This window comes from Drosophila suzukii, assembly GCF_043229965.1.
Source record: "Drosophila suzukii chromosome 2 unlocalized genomic scaffold, CBGP_Dsuzu_IsoJpt1.0 scf_2c, whole genome shotgun sequence".
NCBI lineage: Eukaryota > Metazoa > Arthropoda > Insecta > Diptera > Drosophilidae > Drosophila > Drosophila suzukii.
In genome coordinates this window covers 17,041,701-17,062,557 of record NW_027255896.1, presented here as the reverse complement: position 1 = coordinate 17,062,557, position 20,857 = coordinate 17,041,701, and the positions used below count along the sequence as shown (strand labels likewise).

At 43.4% G+C, this 20,857-nt stretch overlaps 2 protein-coding genes across 2 annotated transcripts; one reads left to right on the top strand and one right to left on the bottom strand.

The window, feature by feature from the left end:
• Positions 1–4,272: 4,272 nt before the first annotated feature.
• LOC136117394 (uncharacterized) lies at positions 4,273–9,296 on the bottom strand. Its single transcript, XM_070998536.1, has 2 exons — positions 5,320–9,296; positions 4,273–5,056 (listed from the first exon to the last, which is right to left on the bottom strand). The coding sequence occupies exons 1-2, from the start codon at positions 9,294–9,296 to the stop codon at positions 4,273–4,275; spliced, it is 4,761 nt and encodes a 1,586-aa protein (XP_070854637.1).
• A 6,210-nt stretch (positions 9,297–15,506) lies between these two features.
• Positions 15,507–15,932, top strand: LOC139354314 (uncharacterized). Its single transcript, XM_070998535.1, has one exon. The coding sequence runs from the start codon at positions 15,507–15,509 to the stop codon at positions 15,930–15,932; it is 426 nt and encodes a 141-aa protein (XP_070854636.1).
• Positions 15,933–20,857: the final 4,925 nt, after the last annotated feature.

Below are 20,857 nucleotides of genomic sequence, written 5' to 3'. Positions count from 1 at the left end.
ACAGCAGGAGCATCATATGCCGCCACAGAAGCTGCATCCAATGCCGGTTCGGCAACGACCAGTGTCAATCTTTTGGCCCCATCTGTGCCCAAGCAACACCAACTATTGCATTTTCTGCAAAACACAATACATGTAGGTCGACTACATACTAAAAGTTCTAACTTAAATATTTGTCCTCATTCCAGCACTTCTAGAAAATGGTCCAGTACTACAGCAGCAACCAACAATAGCTCCTACAGTAACAGCTATCGTAGGAGCTGTAGTCCCAATTATCTAGTCTTCAAATGAATTTCCCAAAATTGGAAAATGGTAATATCGTAATTTCAGATACAATTCAAGTAATAAGATAAAATCAGGTTATACTTTTCATAAAAATTAGTAATGCCAATTAAAGATATGTTTATTTAGCAGTTACTGTAAAAGGGTGAACTTCCGTTTAACTTTAACCTCCGATTTTGTTTAAACTCTCCATATGCACGTATTTTAATATCCTTTAATACTTGAAAAATATTCAAAGTTGGCGCAAATATTGTTTTCTTAAATAAAAATATAGTAAAAACCGGTATTTGAGGTATTTGAAGATATCTTCAAACATTTTGACTTATTAATTATTATTATACATGCAAAAATGGAAATGTAAGCAAGCAACAAAAATATAAACAATGAACCCTTTATAAGAATAAAATGTTAATGATATATAATAATAGAGGTAAAAGTTGAAAGATAAAATGAAAATAACAAAATGGTGCGTATTATTAATATATTTTAGTTATATCTGAACTGGTTTTGACTTTGAGAGAAATCAGAAAAAAATCATAAATCATAATTTTTGGGAAAACGAAATTTGTAACAATTTATGTTGTTCGTAATCAGGACCTCAAACCACGTGGACTTAGAACAAAGTCGGGGTGTGAGTTCAACGGAAATGTATAAGTTTAAGCCAAAATAAGTTTTTTTTTAGATTTTTTAAGACATTTTATTTTTTGCATCTCCAAGGACATGGATATGTTTCGAGTTGCGCTTAACCAATTTAAGTGATGTAAGTTTTAGTTAACAACTATACTGGCCGCCTCCCGATCGAAACTCAACTCCACTGGGTTCATCACATTTTCCTTCTAGTTGAATAGGAGAAATAGGACTCCTGGGTTGTCTAGCAATCCTTGTAGGCGTGCCCGGCTTGTTTGCAGTTCCAACAACAGGTTAGATGGCATCTACCAGTCCTTTCAACGCTGACTGGAAATTCTGCTCTGAAATAATCCTGTACTCCTGTACTTTTGCCTCGAAATTCCTGCCGTCTGGGGGTACCGCTCGTGGTATCTGCCTTGCTCGTCCAATTTCCTCAGCGAACGCCTATTTGGGCACCGAGTCACAGTGTACTGATTGAGAATACCCATTTCCACCAGGACTCCGTCGAACAGCATCTTGACGGCCGTCCGCACCTCTCGGATGATGGCTTCCATTGGATGAGAAACGCGACTTGGATTGCATCTTTTCGTGTTGGAGATTCCTCTGGTAATTCGGCAGACCAAATTGCTGACGTTGTCCTGTTGAACCACGGCTTACTTTCGGTTGATTCCTGAATCGGTTTTAAGCTGTCGGATAATTACCCGATTGACGACCTTCAAAATAACCGGCCATAGGAAGTCCCTGAGCTCTACTCGACGTTTCTGAACCATGAGATGTCTTCCCTTAGACCTGTTTTATCAATCTTGTAGCTGATAATTCGCAGCATTTCGTCGTGAAAGTGGACGGGTTTTCCGTATTTTTTATGCGTTACGCAATAAATTGTTTAATTATGTTTGCAGCCACAGCCACAGCACCTTATTAAGCCAACACCCGTACGAGCGACGGCCAAGCCGCCTTTGAGTAGTGATGGTAAGTTTCTAGAGATAGTATCCGTTAAACGTCCGTTGTTTTTACCGCAAATCGTTATGTAGCTCAAGTCAATAAGATTGCCAGTTCGATTCCAAGCAAAATCCAGCCACAGCTGCCCACAGAATCTTCCTTCATCGTAGCCTCTACACTTCAGCCGCAAAACGGTAGCTGCACAATACACATCCAGTGGTCATATTCCTGCGGCAAGGCCACACCCTTCAACGCCTGGCCACAGTGGCTCGAATATCGCAGCCGCCACAGCAGGAGCATCATATGCCGCCACAGAAGCTGCATCCAATGCCGGTTCGGCAACGACCAGTGTCAATCTTTTGGCCCCATCTGTGCCCAAGCAACACCAACTATTGCATTTTCTGCAAAACACAATACATGTAGGTCGACTACATACTAAAAGTTCTAACTTAAATATTTGTCCTCATTCCAGCACTTCTAGAAAATGGTCCAGTACTACAGCAGCAACCAACAATAGCTCCTACAGTAACAGCTATCGTAGGAGCTGTAGTCCCAATTATCTAGTCTTCAAATGAATTTCCCAAAATTGGAAAATGGTAATATCGTAATTTCAGATACAATTCAAGTAATAAGATAAAATCAGGTTATACTTTTCATAAAAATTAGTAATGCCAATTAAAGATATGTTTATTTAGCAGTTACTGTAAAAGGGTGAACTTCCGTTTAACTTTAACCTCCGATTTTGTTTAAACTCTCCATATGCACGTATTTTAATATCCTTTAATACTTGAAAAATATTCAAAGTTGGCGCAAATATTGTTTTCTTAAATAAAAATATAGTAAAAACCGGTATTTGAGGTATTTGAAGATATCTTCAAACATTTTGACTTATTAATTATTATTATACATGCAAAAATGGAAATGTAAGCAAGCAACAAAAATATAAACAATGAACCCTTTATAAGAATAAAATGTTAATGATATATAATAATAGAGGTAAAAGTTGAAAGATAAAATGAAAATAACAAAATGGTGCGTATTATTAATATATTTTAGTTATATCTGAACTGGTTTTGACTTTGAGAGAAATCAGAAAAAAATCATAAATCATAATTTTTGGGAAAACGAAATTTGTAACAATTTATGTTGTTCGTAATCAGGACCTCAAACCACGTGGACTTAGAACAAAGTCGGGGTGTGAGTTCAACGGAAATGTATAAGTTTAAGCCAAAATAAGTTTTTTTTTAGATTTTTTAAGACATTTTATTTTTTGCATCTCCAAGGACATGGATATGTTTCGAGTTGCGCTTAACCAATTTAAGTGATGTAAGTTTTAGTTAACAACTATAATATCACGATTTTGACGAATAAATGATTAGGCTACTTTTAATATATTGTGAGCAAACTTTGAAAATGTGAAATATTTTAACACTTTAGTGACCGTAAGGCGTCTGTTGTATTCATATTGTAAAAACTCGAAAAAAACAGACAAAAAACAGAGTCATGTATAATTTTAAAGTTACCGTCCAAACGAACCAAACAAGTCATATTGAAGACATATAATCCATAGTAAAAAAATTATAATTATACCCGTTACTCGGGTATACTAGATTCGTCGGAAAGTATGTAACAGGCAGAAGGAAGCGTTTCCGACCTCATAAAGTATATATATTCCGTCCGTCTGTCCGTCCGGATGAACGCTGAGATCTAGATAAAAAAATGGTTACTGAAATGTATTGGTCTCGTCAATACCTATCGATTGGTTAAAATTTGCCACGCCCACTCTAACGCTCATAACGCTTAAATGTGTCTACCGCCGGTAGGTGGCGCATTACAATCTCGCTTTGCTGCTTGCATATCTCCATTTCCCTTTGGTCCCTTTAGCTGAGAAACGGGTATCTGATAGTCGAGGTACTCGACTTTAGCGTTCTTCCTTGTTGTGATTACTTTTTAATACTTGACAGCTTTTTCCTAGGTTAAGATTCAGCAAACTTCTTAAGTCTGAGGAGACTAGGAATTATATAATAAATTGAGATACCATCCCTTAGGCTAACATCTTTTTGTACACATACGCAAGCTAGGATGCAACAAGAAAGATAGCTAGTGTTGGGACACCCACGGTCCCAGAGGGTTTCCACTTATTTCAAGCTCTGGTTCACAGCATACAGATAGCTCAAATCTTTATTCAAATTCAAATGAGTTCACAATTAATCAAATTATTAACATTTTTCCTTACACTTGTGGTTTGCCGCTCTTCAACTTCTCATAGCATCATTTTCTTCTTCTTCTTACATTCCTAAGTTTTCCAATACTAACAATATAGAGATGACACTGGCTAGCAGTGTTGAACAACTTAACAGTATTTTTAAACTAACAGACTTTAAATTCAAATAAATCGACTTTTGAAATTGGACAGTTAGCGTGCGGCTAAAACTTCTTATTAGCCTCGCAACATTCCCCACCTCGTGATTCTTCTGCGTTACTACGCTGAGTATCACCAATCCTTATGATGTCCAATTTAACCAGTTTAACTGCCGGGCGAGTAACGAGTCCTCCCGGTGTACGCACAACACCGCTACGAACTTGTCCATCCTTCGCCAGATGAACATCCACGACGATCCCTTTAGGCCAGGAGTTTCGCTTGCTTGTTTCATCAACAATAAGAACCACGTCATTCACGGAAATTGGAGCTGGGTTTGGCTGAAACCATTTTGTACGCCTCGTCAGGGTGGGTAGATACTCTCGAATCCATCTTCTCCAGAAACGGTCTGCTAGTTGTCCAGCGATGCGGAAATGTTTGGCCAAGCCTAATCCGTTGGATTCCATCGCACCGCGTTCCCGTAGACCACTGGAGTTACCAACCAAGAAGTGGTTTGGTGTAAGGGCTTCCGAATTTTCCGATTCCAACGGAATATAGGTCAACAGTCTTGAGTTTAAAGTGCATTCGACATCGGCCAACGCAGCGCGCAATACTTCCTCGCGCAGTCCGACGTTAGACAGAATTTCCGTCAGGATTGACTTTGTAGAACGCACCATACGCTCCCAGCTGCCGCCCATATGAGGCGATCCCGGAGCAATAAAGGTAAACGACATCTCCGGATACTTGTTTTCCACTGCTGACGTTGATATACGTTCGATCTCTTGCGCGAGTACTCTGCTGGCTCCCCGAAAATTTGTTCCGTTATCGGATAGCAACTTAAGAGGCACACCTCTGCGCGCAGTAAATAGTTTTAGAGCCAGTAAAAATGAATCCGTTGAAAGAGATGGCACCAATTCTAAATGAACAGCGCGAACTGTTAGACAAGTAAATAAAACTCCCCATCTCTTCTCGCGACGCCTTCCTACAGCAACTTCAATCGGTCCAAAGTAGTCTACTCCAGTAAACGTAAATGGCAGTGTATGTGGCGATAGACGTTCCTTTGGTAAAGTTCCCATCATCGGTGGAATGGGTTGCGCTCGCCTGATGCAGCACACTGGACACTTATTGATGATTTCCTTACAAGGGCTCGCAGGCCCGGTATCCAATACTTTTGTCGTATTTCGTTGACAACTATTTCTGCATGCAGATGGTGGTACTTCCGGTGGTGATAATCTACTATAAGGTATGCAATTCTATGGTGACGCGAAAGTATAACAGGACGCTTAACGCTGACTTCAACATTTTCGATAGCATCGATTCGACCTTGCATTCGAAGCACTCCGACGGGGTCCAAGTACGGCGAGCATTTATATATTGTGCTTTTCCGGTTTGTCAGGCAACGATTTTCCTTTAGGCATCGAATTTCATCAAAAAACTCCTCTTCTTGACATGCCCGTATGAAAATTGTGTCCATTTCAACATCGCGCTTAAGCAAAAGCAATCTCTCCAGCTCAGGTCCGTGCGGTTTCACGGAAAGAAGGCGTAGAAAGTCTAAAACTCTTTTTTGCGCAGCGCGCAGACGCTCCAGTTTGCTGAAACGTAGTGGATCCGGCATAACACATGCTAAAGACGAAATTTGTTTCTTAATTTCCTCCTTGTGGTGCAATACTTGAGATTCTCTGGTTTTAGACATTTCATTTCCGAGTGGCCACTTCGACTCATCCTGCAAAAGATAATTCGGTCCGGAGAACCATCGTATTGAACTATTTACCTCAACACCTTTTGTCCATTTAGTCCCATCGTCCGCTACATTTAGTTCCGAGGATACCCAGCGCCATTCACCAACTTCGGAGCCTTCAAGAATTTCTCCAACTCGTAAAGCTACAAATTGCGGGTACTTACGAGCGTCGGATCTTATCCAGAACAGAACATCTTGAGCATCAGTCCAGAACACACGTTTTTCAATTTCGTTTGATAGCTCAGACTCCAAACACTTGGCCAGGCGCAATCCCAAAACCGCTGCCATTAATTCCATTCGTGGTACCGATATAGGTTTCAAAGGTGCTACTCTGGTTTTCGATGCTAGCAAGGAGCATCGGATTTCGTCTCCAAGATCAACTCGCAAATATGCTACCGCAGCGTAGGCATCCAAACTAGCATCAACGAACATATGTAGTTGCAGGCTCTTAACATTACTCGAGCATGACATGTAGCGAGGGATACGCAGATGGCTCAGTTTTGGCAGTAAGGCTTGCCATTTCATCCAGTCAATCTCATCCGGTTCCTTGATTGCGTCGTCCCAGCTTACACCAGACCTCCAAATATTTTGTAGAATAATTTTGGCACGCACGTTAAAAAATCCAAGAAGCCCGAGTGGATCGAAAATGGACATAATGATACTCAACACTCGTCGCTTCGTATGAGAGCCAGCTGACGACCTCTGCAGCAATTCAGGCTTGATGACAAACGTTAGCATATCCGACCCGGGCAGCCACCACATTCCTAACACTTTCTCCTGCAGTTCATCGTGTGTGCCAAGGTACTTAGGCGGCGCTTCATAAACGTCATTCAGAGAGCATACGACGCGCTTGGAGTTTGACAGCCAGTTTCTCATCTCGAATCCACCCTTCGCGTGAATATTCTTAATATTATTCGCGAGTTTAACCATTTGCTCCTCTGTATCAACTGACTCCAACCAATCGTCAACGAAAGTGTTTCGGCAAATTGCTTTTACGGCTTCTGGATGACTTTCACCAAATCTCTCTGCATTGCGTCTCAATATAAAGTTGGCGAGTGACGGCGAGCATGCAGCGCCGAACGTCATTACCTGCATTACGAATGTATCCGGTGGGCAATTAATTTCTCCATTTCGCCATAAGAACTTCTGGGAATATTGGTCTTGGGCGCAAACTTTAATCTGATGAAACATTTCCCGTATATCGCCTGATACCGCTATAGGTCGTTCTCTGAAGCGCAACAGCACTCCCATCAAGGACACCAACATGTCTGGTCCTTTTAAAATAGTGTCGTTTAGTGATATGCCGTCAACTTGCGCTGCCGCGTCCCAGACCAGACGTGTCTTCTTCTTGTTAGGGTTTGTTACCGTGAATATCGGAAGATACCAAGAACGTGGACTGTTTGACAACTCCCATTTTTCCCGTTTGCGAATGTATCTCTTTTCCTCGTAGTGCTGCATGGTATTACTCAAAAACGTTTTCAGCTTCGGATCTTTTAACATTTTCGCCTCAAGGCACTTGAGCCTTTTTAGAGCCATGGGGTACGAATCGGGCATATTGATTTTGTCGTACTTCCACAACAACCCAGTCTCCCAGCGACTTTCGTTGGAAATGTACTTTGTAGTTGCCTCCATTATCTTTAGCGCCTGCTCGTCCTCCTTTGATCGCAACGGTTTTATAGGAACACTCACGCCGAATGACTCCAGCGAGAAGAATGCCTTCATAGCTTCGTCAAGTTTCCGCATACCGCAAACTGTTGCGCAGTGGCAGATATGGAATACACGAGGTGGCGTGTCATTTTCCGGTCCTTGGCGGCCGTATACAGCCCATCCTAATTTACATCGAACGGCAATAAGATCGTCATCCTCAGCTTGACGTACCTCCAGCGGCACACTGATCTTAATGTTGTCTAGTCCGATGATAATTTGAGCCCTCACATCTTTGTATGTTGATATCGGAACCGTTCTCAAGTGCTGACGTTCTTTGAGTGTCTGATCGTCGATGCTTTGCAATGGAAGATCCAAGTTGTTTACAGTACGCACTCCTTTAAGTCCGTGTTTTACTTCCGGACGACCCTCAGCGGAAACCCTAACGCTAACGACTCTCGATTTGGACTCGCTCTGGGTCACGTCGCTAGTCCACTTAAGACAAAGCTGCTCTTCAGGACCGTCAAGCCCTAGCTCATTGGCTAACGATCGTTCCATAAGCGTGCAGGACGCACCTTCGTCGATTAGAGCATAAACGTCTATGCTACGGGAATTATTATGCAATGTTACTGGTATATAACGGAAAAGAGCCTTTGTTGTTGATTTCTCATGAAAGAAAACCGTTGACTCGCTGGTCTCTGACTCGCCGGTTTTTCTAGGAATGTCCTCCTTGTCATTACGAATCTCGCTGTTAGTCTCAGTATTCGGATAATGCAATAGCACGTTGTGCGGTAACTTACATCCATCGAGGTTGCAAAGTTTCTTCACTCTGCAGTTACGGACAATATGCTTTCCAAAACAACAAAAGCAAAGTCGTTTGGATTTAATAAATTCCACTCTCGACTTGATGGACATAGATAAGAATCCTTTGCAATTTGCCAGACCATGGTCGCAGCCACATTCTGGACAAGGTTGATCTTCTGTGACATGTGCCTCCGACTTGCCGCCGTCATTGCTTCCTAGCATGTCGTGCACTAGCAGGCGCTCCTTTGAATACCTTCCACCTTTATCTTTCTCTGTTGAGTGACATTCATAGGGTGCAACCATCGTTGCGCACATCGCTATTCCAAAGAGCCACTTGTCAAAGGTGGTCAAATTTGCGGCACCAGCTGCCAAGCGATGTCTACCCCAATCCAGCTTAAGATCACTTGGCAATTTGGCAACCAAATCGTTAAGCAGAGAAAAATCATTAAGGTATTCCTGTAGTCCTACTGACATCATCGTGGCACAATAATTCTGGACTGCCAGTGCCAGTCGAATCACGGATTCCAAATTGTTGGGTTTGATGGGCGGCTCTTCTTTAAGCTTCCGTTGCAAGCTAGCGTGCACTATTTCTGAACGCCCATACAACATCCTTAGCGTTCCAATAGCATAAGGTACCATAGCTGGGATCATGAGCTTTCCCCTGACAGCTTCTAGCGCGGATCCTTTCAGACACTTCTGGAGTCTGATCAGATTTTCTTCGTTGGTAAATCCACATCTCTCGGTTGATTGTTCATAATTACTTATAAATAAAAGCCACTCTTCGGGCTTTCCGGTGAAAATTGGCAAGTCTCGTGATATGACCTGGCGCGATGCAACTTGAGCTGGCGTCAATGTGGGTCCCGATGATACTACATGTGGGAGCTGTGTGCCGGCAAACTGTGGCATATGTCTTCCTGCTCCAACGTTACCAGCATTAGAACCAGCATTATAAACGACGTTAGGCTGTGGTACAGAACCCAGCCCATTAGCTGGCGGAAAGAACCCTGCGGCCACGTTTTGATGCACAGATATTGGTGGCATGAATCCGACAGTGTTACATGGCGGTACGCATTGCGCTGCGGTATATGTCGGCATAAACTGACCTGCATTGTTTTCTTGAAGATTCGCATACGAAAATGCGTTCGGTATAAATTCAGGCGCCGCCCTCCTTTCCGTATATGGAGGTGTGGCCCTCTGCGCGTTCATGTTGCCCGTGTTCACTTGTTGTGTGAACTGCTGCCCTGCCCAATTCTGCGAAGCGTCGTAGCCGGCGTGATTAGACATAATCGGTGTGCTCGCATTCTCAAGCGACACAAACTGGTTCGAGTGAATCACAGTTTGTCTAGATAAATTTTCGTCCTCAAAACCTCTGAACGGCCCAGTGAAGCTGCATCCTACGCTTCCAACTGAACCTGCTCCCAATCCCGTGTGTGAATACTGATCACCAGATCCTCGTCCTGTTGCATCATCCATTTCGCACTTGTGACGTCACTCCTTGTACAAGTACTACTACACAACTCATGTGCGATTCACCAGCCAAAGTCGTCGAAACTTGCGAATTTGGCACTCTATGACCACTATCGTGTATACTCCGTCCTCACTCTTTTACACCCTTGGTAAAAGAATGCTTTCCCGAAAGCACGTGCACCCTTGGCACCGAGTTTTCCAGATGGCAAAGTATTTCAGAATGTTGGGACACCCACGGTCCCAGAGGGTTTCCACTTATTTCAAGCTCTGGTTCACAGCATACAGATAGCTGAAATCTTTATTCAAATTCAAATGAGTTCACAATTAATCAAATTATTAACATTTTTCCTTACACTTGTGGTTTGCCGCTCTTCAACTTCTCATAGCATCATTTTCTTCTTCTTCTTACATTCCTAAGTTTTCCAATACTAACAATATAGAGATGACACTGGCTAGCAGTGTTGAACAACTTAACAGTATTTTTAAACTAACAGACTTTAAATTCAAATAAATCGACTTTTGAAATTGGACAGTTAACGTGCGGCTAAAACTTCTTATTAGCCTCGCAACAGCTAGCTTCGACAAGCCGAAGTTTTTATTTTATTTGTAATTATATTGAAGTTTGAATATCAGTATTGGGGCTCAAGTTATTCCCCTAAGCCTAGTACTCACATCGATAAAAAACGCGAGCTAAACGTAGGAGTGAGTGAGAGGCAAATAGGCGGCCAACGCTGATAAAGGAAATAACAGAAAAAATACCAGATTTAGAGAGTGAATGCCGTTAGCCGCGGCCCAAGGAATAAGAAATTTAATCTTTGGCGGTGTTAGTGCAAACGCGTTACGAAAACAAAAAAATAAACAAGGAAGAACGCTATAGTCGAGTACCTCGACTATCAGATACCCGTTACTCAGATAACAAACTTTAAAATAAGTTAGCCGCGCACTTTGTTCTCTCTCCCTTGCTCTTATTTCTCGGCTCTGCTTTTGTTTCAGCCAGCGCCAAGAATGAGAAAGCAACACATAAAATAGACAAAAAACATTTATATTTATGTATGCTTGCTAAACATACACAATTTTAAGGCACATTCTGTATTTCAAAATATTTGGTTGAATAGCTTTGTTTGAAAGAATTCTATTTGCCGCGGATATTAGATTGCAATTTTTTACGTCCACACACATGCATAAATACATATGTATGTATGTATGTCGTTTTCTGACTCTAGTGTCAAGGCTTGTCCTAACTACTTTGGTTTGAGAGCATTGGACTGAAAACGGAAAAGTTTTTTTGGGACAATCTATAGGTATTTATTAAGCTAATTCATATTCTTTGAAAGATAAATAAAGATGTACAGATCTTTAAAGGTTTTTGCCCGTCAATGGAACAAATGGATAAAGGGTTCATTATTCAATAGAATAAGTTAGCCGCGCACTTTGCTCTCTCTGAACGCCGGCAGGGCTTTTTTCTTTGCCGCTAAGTTCGGCCGGCAACTATTTACATACACACACATACACGCGTAAAAACATTTCGCATTGTCTGGCTCTGACGTCATAGCTTTTTTCTTTGGAGGTTTGTGGGCGTTAGAGTGGGCGTAGCAAATTTTTTGGTCAATCGATAGGTATTGACAAGACTAATACATTTCAGTTAAAATTTTCTATCTAGCATCAAAACTGTAGGAGTTACATCTTAGGGCGGTTTGTTGGCGTTAGAGTGGGCGTGGCAGTCTACTGAAACAAACTTGCGCTGCGTAAGAAGCTCAGGAATCTGTACGCCAAATCTCAATAGCCTAGCTCTCATAGTTTCCGAGATCTCAGCGTTCAGCCGGACAGACGGACAGACGGACATGGCTAGATCGACTCGGCTAGTGATCCTGATCAAGAATATATATACTTTATGGGGTCGGAAACGCTTCCTTCTGCCTGTTACATACTTTCCGACGAATCTAGTATACCCTTTTACTCTACGAGTAAGGGGTAAAAATGGAAGAAAAACCCCAAAACAAGCTGTGGCCCCTTGTTGTGGGACTTGACCCACAGGAAGCAATACCACAGCAGGGAAAATCCGAAGAACAGTTTAAGTGCTGGACGAGATCCACAAGAGAATCCCAGTAGGAAGGAACATGCCGAGTAACACTTCGCTCCCTATATGGACATCCTGCCGGGCGTGTCCTCGCAAAGGGTGAAGTAAAAGAGGACGCCCGCTAAGGGACAGCTGGAGGATCCATTAAACAGCCATTGCCAGAATGCTGGGCAACTTCCTGCAGCATCAGCGGAACGTCCCCTTTCCCAATCCGGCTCCTGCCTATGTTGGCATATTGGGAATCGGAGCTGGTCTGCAAATGAGAAAATGGCGAAGCATCCGTGACAAGAGAAGAAAGCCTTAAACTACTAACTAACATATGTATAGAAAAACATCTTTTGAACATTCCATTTATTTGTATTTTTTTTTGCACCAGCAAATTCTTTTTAAAATCTTTCAATTATTCGTTTGTCAATAAAGCAGTAAGACAATGCTAAACGCATTGAGGGTTAACTATGAATACTGCGGTCACACTACAAAGAATAAGATTTTTCGACTTGCGAAACTCTTAGCCGGTCTGACTACTAGGCTTTAGGCACTGTTTTGAAACATTGGTTTTTAACGTTGTTAGAATCGACAATCGAATACTCGGTAATCTAAAAAAATTATTTATACAAATAAACATATAAGAATTAAATTAATAGTGAAAAGTGTTTAAAAAAAGAGTATTTGTAATTATTTTTATGTATATTTGTTTAAAAAGTTGTCGCAATATTTATACCCTTGCAGAGGGTTGAATGATTTATGTCTCAAGTTTGCAACCCAGTGTATATATATATGCTTGATCAACATCACTTACGAGTTGATTTAGCCATGTCTGTATGTCCCTCCTTCTGACCGATTCTACTCAAGAAATAATTTACTGAAAAAATATCGATTTTTTGCCACTTTTTGTAAGGTTAGAGTCTTTCAATGGCTCGGAACTCAGCAATTGGTCTTATCTTTATCTCATTTACATTATTTATCTAAAGAAAAAGCCATTTGAATTTTTGTCCAAAAAATGGGTATATATAGTCAAATAACTGTATGCGAGGAAGGTGTTATAAACAGCGTCCGAACGTTTCTTACTTGTGAAAATTCTCGTGGCGTCCCTGTTCGCCCACAATGGTCCCTATTCACTTTTCACTACGCTTGCCTGAATGGAAATCTCATCCTTCATCGATTTGCTAATAACAATAAAATAATAATTTGGCGCTTAAAACAAATATGCTAGCGTTCAAATTGTATTTGGTTTTTTTTCGGAGCAACTGAATTTGTAAGTCCTGTCCCTTCCGATACAATTTGCTTATCCCAATCAGCTGTTCGCCTCACACCGTTTTACATTGGAAAATAGAAGGCGGAGAAGCAAAAGGTTTGGTTTGATTAGCCACAGGTCTGCAGAGCAGCTGTTTTAGGGTAGTAGGTGGTGGATGTGCTTTGTGGGAATCGAAGTTTCACATATGTCAAGAGTACCAACCGTTTCGAACGGATGGACTCTATTGGAAGAGATTTAAGCGAACGTTCATCGAAATACACTCAGAAGGTCTGGTATTTACTCAGCTACTCTGAGTACCGCGAGGAAAAAAGTCCTCTACCAAAAGCTTTAGCCGCTCTCTCGTCTCGTCAAACGAAAGATAAAAATTGAAGGAAAACACCATAAAAAACGCCAAGACCGACTGCAGGTCAGTGCAGATAAAAATGGAAGCCTAATCTACCAGTGATCTGTGGAGGGCTGTATTGTATGTGGCTCGTGACCAACTGGAAGCAAAGAGTCTCTCCCTACATTGAATTCCTAACGGTCGTGTCCTCGCAAAGAACGTAGGTTCTAGCCAATATAACTTTTTCCTAATAAAAGTACCTTTTTAGCAGAACCCACAGTAACTCGGTCTCCGAAGAGCCCTCCATTGGGTAATCGCTAAAGCGGAGCTGGAGAATGCGCTGACGAAAGAGGTACCCGAGGTATTATACAACACCCCCGTTCAAAATCGGGCTGCCGCTGGATTTTTCGACTAGTGAAATTGTTATCCAATGTGAGTAGGAGGCTTTTCTTTTGATAGATGGATATTAAATATGGCTTTTGTTGGCGAACAACATGTCCACATTGCAAAGATTCAAAAACATCTGTAATGAGTAGTACATCGCTACAAAATCGAACATTATAAACCCTTATATATTTATTTTTAAAAATCAGACATTCATAAGAACAATAGAAATAAATGAAAAGCAAAGAAAACGCTGTAGTCAACGGCCACGACTATCAGATACCCGTTACTAAGCTAACGAAAAAGCGCCACCTATCGTTCATTTCTATCGGCTGTGTACGAGATTTCACTAACACGCCACAAATCGTGAAACCTAGGTGGCACTAGTGAAAAATTCGTAAGCAGGCGATCTTCTGTAGTAGAAGTATTCTTCATTTATAAAAAACATTGAACAAACGGCGTTTAAAGTGTACAATTAAAAGGATTCACAAATTTTTATATAAGCAAGAATGGATTTAAAAAAGAAAATATCTGTCGATCTCCGCTTTCCCAGTATCAAAACTGCACAACGTACTACACCTGACTTCCCGGGTCTTTCCCAGATATCAGATCGTTCTACCACTCAGTTTAACAACTAGGTGAGCTGAGTTACGTGTTGGATTTAGAATATGAAAAATTGTTGTTTCGGTACTTTAGGGCCTGGTTGATGTAGCTGTAGAGAGTTGACCAACATTGCCCATTCAGCGAATTGAATACATCCCGCGGTTGCAGCTGTGCCTTACCAAAATGCAGCAGGCGGATCTTCCGTAGAATGGGGCAGCGTCCTATAAAGTGCACGACGTTGTCCTGCTCCCTCATATTGCAGATCGGGTACACAGTGTCGCTGGCTGTCACGTTTGGGGTATAGCTTAGTGGGAGGATTTCTCCCCTGGCCATGCAAATTGTACGGATCTTCTCAACGGCGAAAGCGTCAGTAAAATAGTTTCAATTTCTTCATAAGGTGAGATGCCTCAGACCTGCGCGCCGTAACAAAGGATTGACCGCATTGCTGCACTAAACTGCTTGTACTTGCTACTCATTGGAACATTCTTTTTTCCTATTAGCGATTTCCATGTGCAGTTTATGGCTAGTTTTGCATCTCGAAGTTTCTCCTGTAAATGGTTGTTGAAACGACCGTTGTGGTAAATTCAAACTCCCAGATACTTATACAACTTGACAATTTCTAGCTGAATAGACCCACCCGCTGGAACAAACAAATACACATACGCAGAAAGGCGGACTGCCGCCCAGACTCTGCGCTCTCATACTAGGAGCACCGTTGCCACACCTTCGCCTGAATGGCTAAAAAGGGTAGAGTGGGCAAGGAAGGTGCTTCCTAACTACGGGCAGGTTAAGCCCACTCAAGAAGGGACTCAGGCGAAACGGCAGCGATCCCTCGAACTACCCGGACCATCGGCGAAGAGATCTAAGATCCAGCCATCGGTCTCGTTCGCCGAAATCACGAAGAACCGTGTCCTACTCGGCCTAATTGACAGGGGAAATCCGGAGGGCAGGATCCCCAGCAACAAGTGGAGGGCAGTGGAGTCCCACCATTCCCTCATTTGTCTGCGCATGGTACGGGAGAAGCCAGGCACCTCGCCCTGCTGCATGGACGCGAGCTGGTACCAGGGCAGCGTCAAGGTGGTGGCCTGCGACAGTCAGCGGTCGTCCGACTTGTACAAAGAGGCGACGAGCAAGCTCGGTGAGATCTACGAAGGGGCGAACATCGTCGCGCTAGACTGGGGCGATGTCCCCAGTAGGCCCCGAACCAGGATTTGGCTTCCAGCAGCGATCAAGGCGCCGGAGGACATCCTCTTCATGTTGCAAGAATGCAATTCGCACCTTCCCACGAAGGACTGGAAAGTCGTGAAGGTGGAGGAGCATGAAGGGGACGTCAACCAGGCGGTGTTGGTCCTGAACATGGAATCAGTTGCTCCGATCGAGATTACTCGAGGAGTGCTGAACTTCGGGTTCAGTGCGATACGCATCAAGGTGTAAAAGGGCGACTCCAACGCCGCCAGTAGCTCTGCCGGCAACCCAGCCGAGCAGGTGCTTGCTGAGGAGTTGGAGGCACCTGGTGGGCCGGAGGACGGCAACTCCACTGATTCGTCGCTAAGCAGAGAGATGCGAGCGCTCAGACCGGCTATCGAGGACGTAGACCTCAGCGATACAGAGGAGGCCGACGTCACTGTCGTGGAGGTTGAAGCTGTAGATGTCACTAAGACTTCTACAAATGAACCTTCACCACAGTAAAGCAGCGTCTGCTGCACTTCTGCTTCGCCTGACCGAAGGCGGAGCCGACCTAGTCCTTGTACGGGAATCTTGGGTAGTAGGAGGCAAGGTTGCTGGACTAGGAACAAAGGAATACAAGCTTATGCTTGACCCCAAAGAAGGTAAAATTCGAACCTGCATATTAGCCAAAAGGCATCTTAGTATATTTCTACTTCGCAATTACAGCAACGGAGACAACACCGCGGTAAGCCTGGAGCTACAAAGTGGCACTATAAGGGTCCTATCGGCCTACTTGGCCTTTGAAAAGGAAAACCCCCCAGATGCGCTGGTCAGAGGACTGGCAGAGGAATGCGAAAAGCTCAGGAAAGGTTTGGTAATAGGCTGCGACACCCCAAACAACAACGACAGGGGTGAGTCTCTTTTTGATTTTATTCTAAATTCGAACCTATTCTTATGCAATAGGGGCAATGTCCCTACAATCATAACTAAAGCTTGCCAAACGATTATAGATCTAACTTTGGTATCAGACTCACTCGTAGGCGCTGTCAAAAACTGGGCAGCATCTGACGAGCACTCCTTTTCGGACCATAGATTCATAGAAACCGTATTGTACCTTGATTCGCCCTTGCCGGTCAGCTTCGCTAACCCCAGACGAGCCGACTGGCACAGGTACAAAGAAGTTCTGACGAATATCCTCCCCATGGAACCGCCAGAAAGCATCACAAACCCACAGGAGCTGGACGAAACAGTATATAAATTCACAGAGGCAGGCAACACTGCCTTCAAAGTGGCATGCCCCACAGGAAAACCAAGGGGATGGAAAAAACCTTTGGTGGACCCAACAACTATCAATCCTCAGAACCAACTGCAGATGCCTGTTTAACAGAGCTAAGGCGGGAAATGAGGACACTAACTGAACTACAAGCATGAACTAGCCTCTTACCAAAAGGCCATTAGAAGAGCGAAACGAGCTGCATGCCAGACCTTCTGCTCTGACATAGAAAAAACAACTGATGCCGCAAGGCTCTGGAAAATACTCTCTAAGACAGCCGCGCCTTTGGGCTATCTTCAAAAAGCAAATGGATCATGGTCAGACTCCAGTAAAGAGTCCTTGGACCTGCTCCTAGACGCTCACTTCCCGGGGAGCCAACAAGCAGGTCATCCTCCTGAAAGGGGAGCAGGAGAGGGAATCGAATTAAAATCCTATCAGACCGCAACATGAAATGGTCCAGTCATAGTTTCAAACCATACAAATCGCAGGGACCGGACGGGATAACACCGGCTCACATCCAACAAGCAGGACAAATAGCCATAAACTGGTTGAAAAAAATCTTCCAATCCATCCTGGCTGTAGAAGAACTACCAACAGCGTGGCAAGAAACAAAGGTGGTTTTCATTCCCAAGGCAGGGAAGGCCACTCACACCACAGCAAAGGAGTTTAGGCCAATAAGCCTAACATCATCTGCTTAAGAGCTTTGAAAGAGTGATAAGCCTACACATAAGGGCCACCGTAGACCAGACACAAATATAAGAAGCACAGCATATAAGAAGTCAACCGAATCGGCGCTACACTTGGTGGTAAGCAGCATCCAGAAATCACCCAGCATCGAGGAATACACACTGATCGCCTTCCTGGATATAGAGAGAGCCTTCAATAACGTGCTCCCCACTGCTATAACAGAATCTCTCACAGAACTAGGGGTTGAGCCGCCAATGGTGAAGCTAATCCATAAATTGCTGATAAGCAGAATGGTCACAACCACACTAGGGACCTCAACCCAGACTATACTAGTGAACAGGGCACCTCGCAAGGAGGTGTACTATCACCCCTCTTGTGGAATATCGCAGTAAATAGACTACTGCGGATTCTAGAAGGAGTAGGTTGTAAGGTTGTGGCATACGCAGACGACGTCGCCATCATCTTTAATGGAAAATATCCACAAACACTTTGCGATCTTATGACCAATAAACTTAAAATACTATCGGAATGGACGATAGCGAACGGACTCGGGGTAAATCCCTCGAAAACGGAACTTGTTCTTTTTACAAATAGATACAAAATTCCACAGCTCAACCCACCCATTCTAAACAATTGTAATCTCTCTTTTAGCGATCACATCAGGTACTTGGGGTTAGTACTAGATAAGCCCCTCAAATGGAGCTTAAACAACCAAGAGACAACCAAGAAAGCGACCATTGCACTTTACTCCTGTAAAAAAGAAATTGGGCTAAGATGGGGCATGTCCCTTAGAATAGACAACTGGATATACACAGCGGTAGTCAAGCCAATCGTACTGTACGGATTGGCTCTGTGGTGGACCTCTAAACAAAGTACAGCGAATGGCGGCTTTGTGTATTAGTGGAGCCCTTCGAACCACCCCGAATGAAGCGCTGAATGCGATCTCGAACCTCCCTAGCCTGCACTTAGCAGGCATGGAGAGGGCCAAATCGGCAGCTATTCGACTGAGGGACACAGGGCAGTAGAAAGCCCAATTTTATGGCTATGCTAAAAATCTCCAGCATGATAAATCGATTCCAAAGATCACGGATCTATGCAAATCCATTGAATATAGTCATACACCCTTTGAGGCCCTGATTTCAGATAGAGAGGAATGGGAGCAGGGCCGACCGGGCACTACGGACGCAATCTGTTTCTATACAGATGGCTCCAAATTAGAAGGTCACGTTGGCGGAGGTGTATACTCCGAACAATTAGATATCAGGAAGTCATTCAGGCTCCCGGACCACTGTAGCGTCTTTCAGGCGGATGTCCACGCTATAAAAGAAGCACTGTAGTATGGACACATATTGAACAACTATTTACCTAGAGTACTTGAAGCAAACACACTGTAACACTTTGTTGCAGTGTTCACATAAACAAAGGCCCGGTCAAAAACCTAAGTGGCCGAAACATGAGTCGATCGGCGCGCTCACAGAAAGTGCCAGTGTCAGCATTCTGTTGCACACGCCGGCCGCTCAGCCAAACTCAAGTACATACATATACCCTCGCGCTCCAGCTAAATGGAGCATAATTAAATACACTAATATACATAAGATATACATAGCCGTCTCTCTGCCATCTAACTGTAGGCAGCGCAGCTACGAGACTTAGGCTTACTTAGAACCTAAGGAGAATTGTCAAGTCAGAAACAACTTGACGTTGGAAGCGGCACTAATGCTGCTCCAGATTTTGAATAAAGATTTTAAATAAAGATTTACAATAACAAATAAAAGATGTCTACTTTATATGGGGACAGGATTTTAAATAAAGAATTACAATAACAAATAAAAGATGACATTACTCTACAGCACTAACCTGTTTAGGGAACTTTAGCCTCCAAAGAGGACACCTAAACATATATAGTGACAGCCAAGCGGCTATTAAACCAACTCCCGTACAATAGCAGACTGTCGCAGATCTCTCCACGAGATGGCAAATCAGTTTCCTATCAGCCTTATATGGGTTCCGGGACGCCGGGACATCGTAGGCAACTGCATAGCGGACGAATTAGCCATAAGGGCACCACCAAGCCTCTCCTCCCAGGAGAGGAGAATTTCGGTATGTCCATGGCTACTTTCAAATTAAATATAAAAAACTACTTCAACACACTAGCCAACACCCATTGGAAAAACGCACCACAGTGTCGTATCTCTCACCAGACATGGCCTGTGATAAACAACAAAAAAACCTCGGAGTTACTCAAACTAAGCCCGACAGAGTGTGGCATGTTGATTCGAGCTCTTACAGGTCACTAACTTGTTGGCGCACACGCCGGCAGGCTAAAAGCCCCGCAAAATTATTTCTGCAGAAGCTGCAGGTCTGTTTCTGCCCAGCCCTATGCAGACTCAGACTGAAACACTTAAGAAGTCCCTTCATCGACGATCTTACCGAAGTATCGGAGATTAACCTCAAAAACATAAGTCCCTTTATTAAATCTTCCGGTTGGAAGACTAGCACATGTTGAAGCTACTAGAAACGGGACCCTAGAGAAGGAAAAACGAGATTATGCGGTATCACAATGGACCCATAGAGGTCTAAGTGTGTCGGACTATAGTCCGGCAGCCGCCCTAACCTAACATAACCTAGACCCTAAATTCCACTTTTCATTTTGTGCTAGCCTTCTCCAATGTTTCTTGAAAATCAGAACTTTTAACTTCTCGGTGTTTACTAACAATCCCCATAACAAACAGTATTTGTGCAGAGCTTTAATCATTGTTTGCAGTTCAACGGGGGATTCGGCGAGGATCACAATGTCATCTGCATACAGCAGAGCCTTAATCGCGCATCCGCATATTTGAATACCGCAAGGCAGGCTATCCGTTATGTCGGGAAAAGGGAAAAACAGGAGGGGCTGCTTTACTCCAGCTTCCGTGGTAAACCACCCGGATAGTTGTTCTCCATCCCATACTGCCGCCAGGTAAACATGTAGAAGCTTTGTGGGACGTTTTTGAAAGCTCTTTGGAACTGCTTCCGAACCCAAGAACTTGTTAAATGCAGTGACAAGGCTGGCTTTAAAATGAGGAGTAGCGTACTTTATGAATTCCGATGGTATCCTGTCAGGCTCGGGTGCTTTTCTTTCTTTTAACATTGCAAGTACATTTTCCACTTCTAGTTCTGTCACACATCCATCTAAAGAACGATTTTTTACCCACGGCATTGCAAAGTGCAGCGATAGCGTCCAGTCTGGAGG

Coding starts and splice junctions, on each gene's coding strand:
- LOC139354314 (XM_070998535.1), top strand. CDS start 15,507: ATGGTACGGGAGAAGCCAGGCACCTCGCCCTGCTGCATGGACGCGAGC.
- LOC136117394 (XM_070998536.1), bottom strand. CDS start 9,296: ATGCCACAGTTTGCCGGCACACAGCTCCCACATGTAGTATCATCGGGA. Junction 5,057..5,319: donor AAATCATCAATAAGTGTCCA/GTGTGCTGCATC, acceptor TACTGCGCGCAG/AGGTGTGCCTCTTAAGTTGC.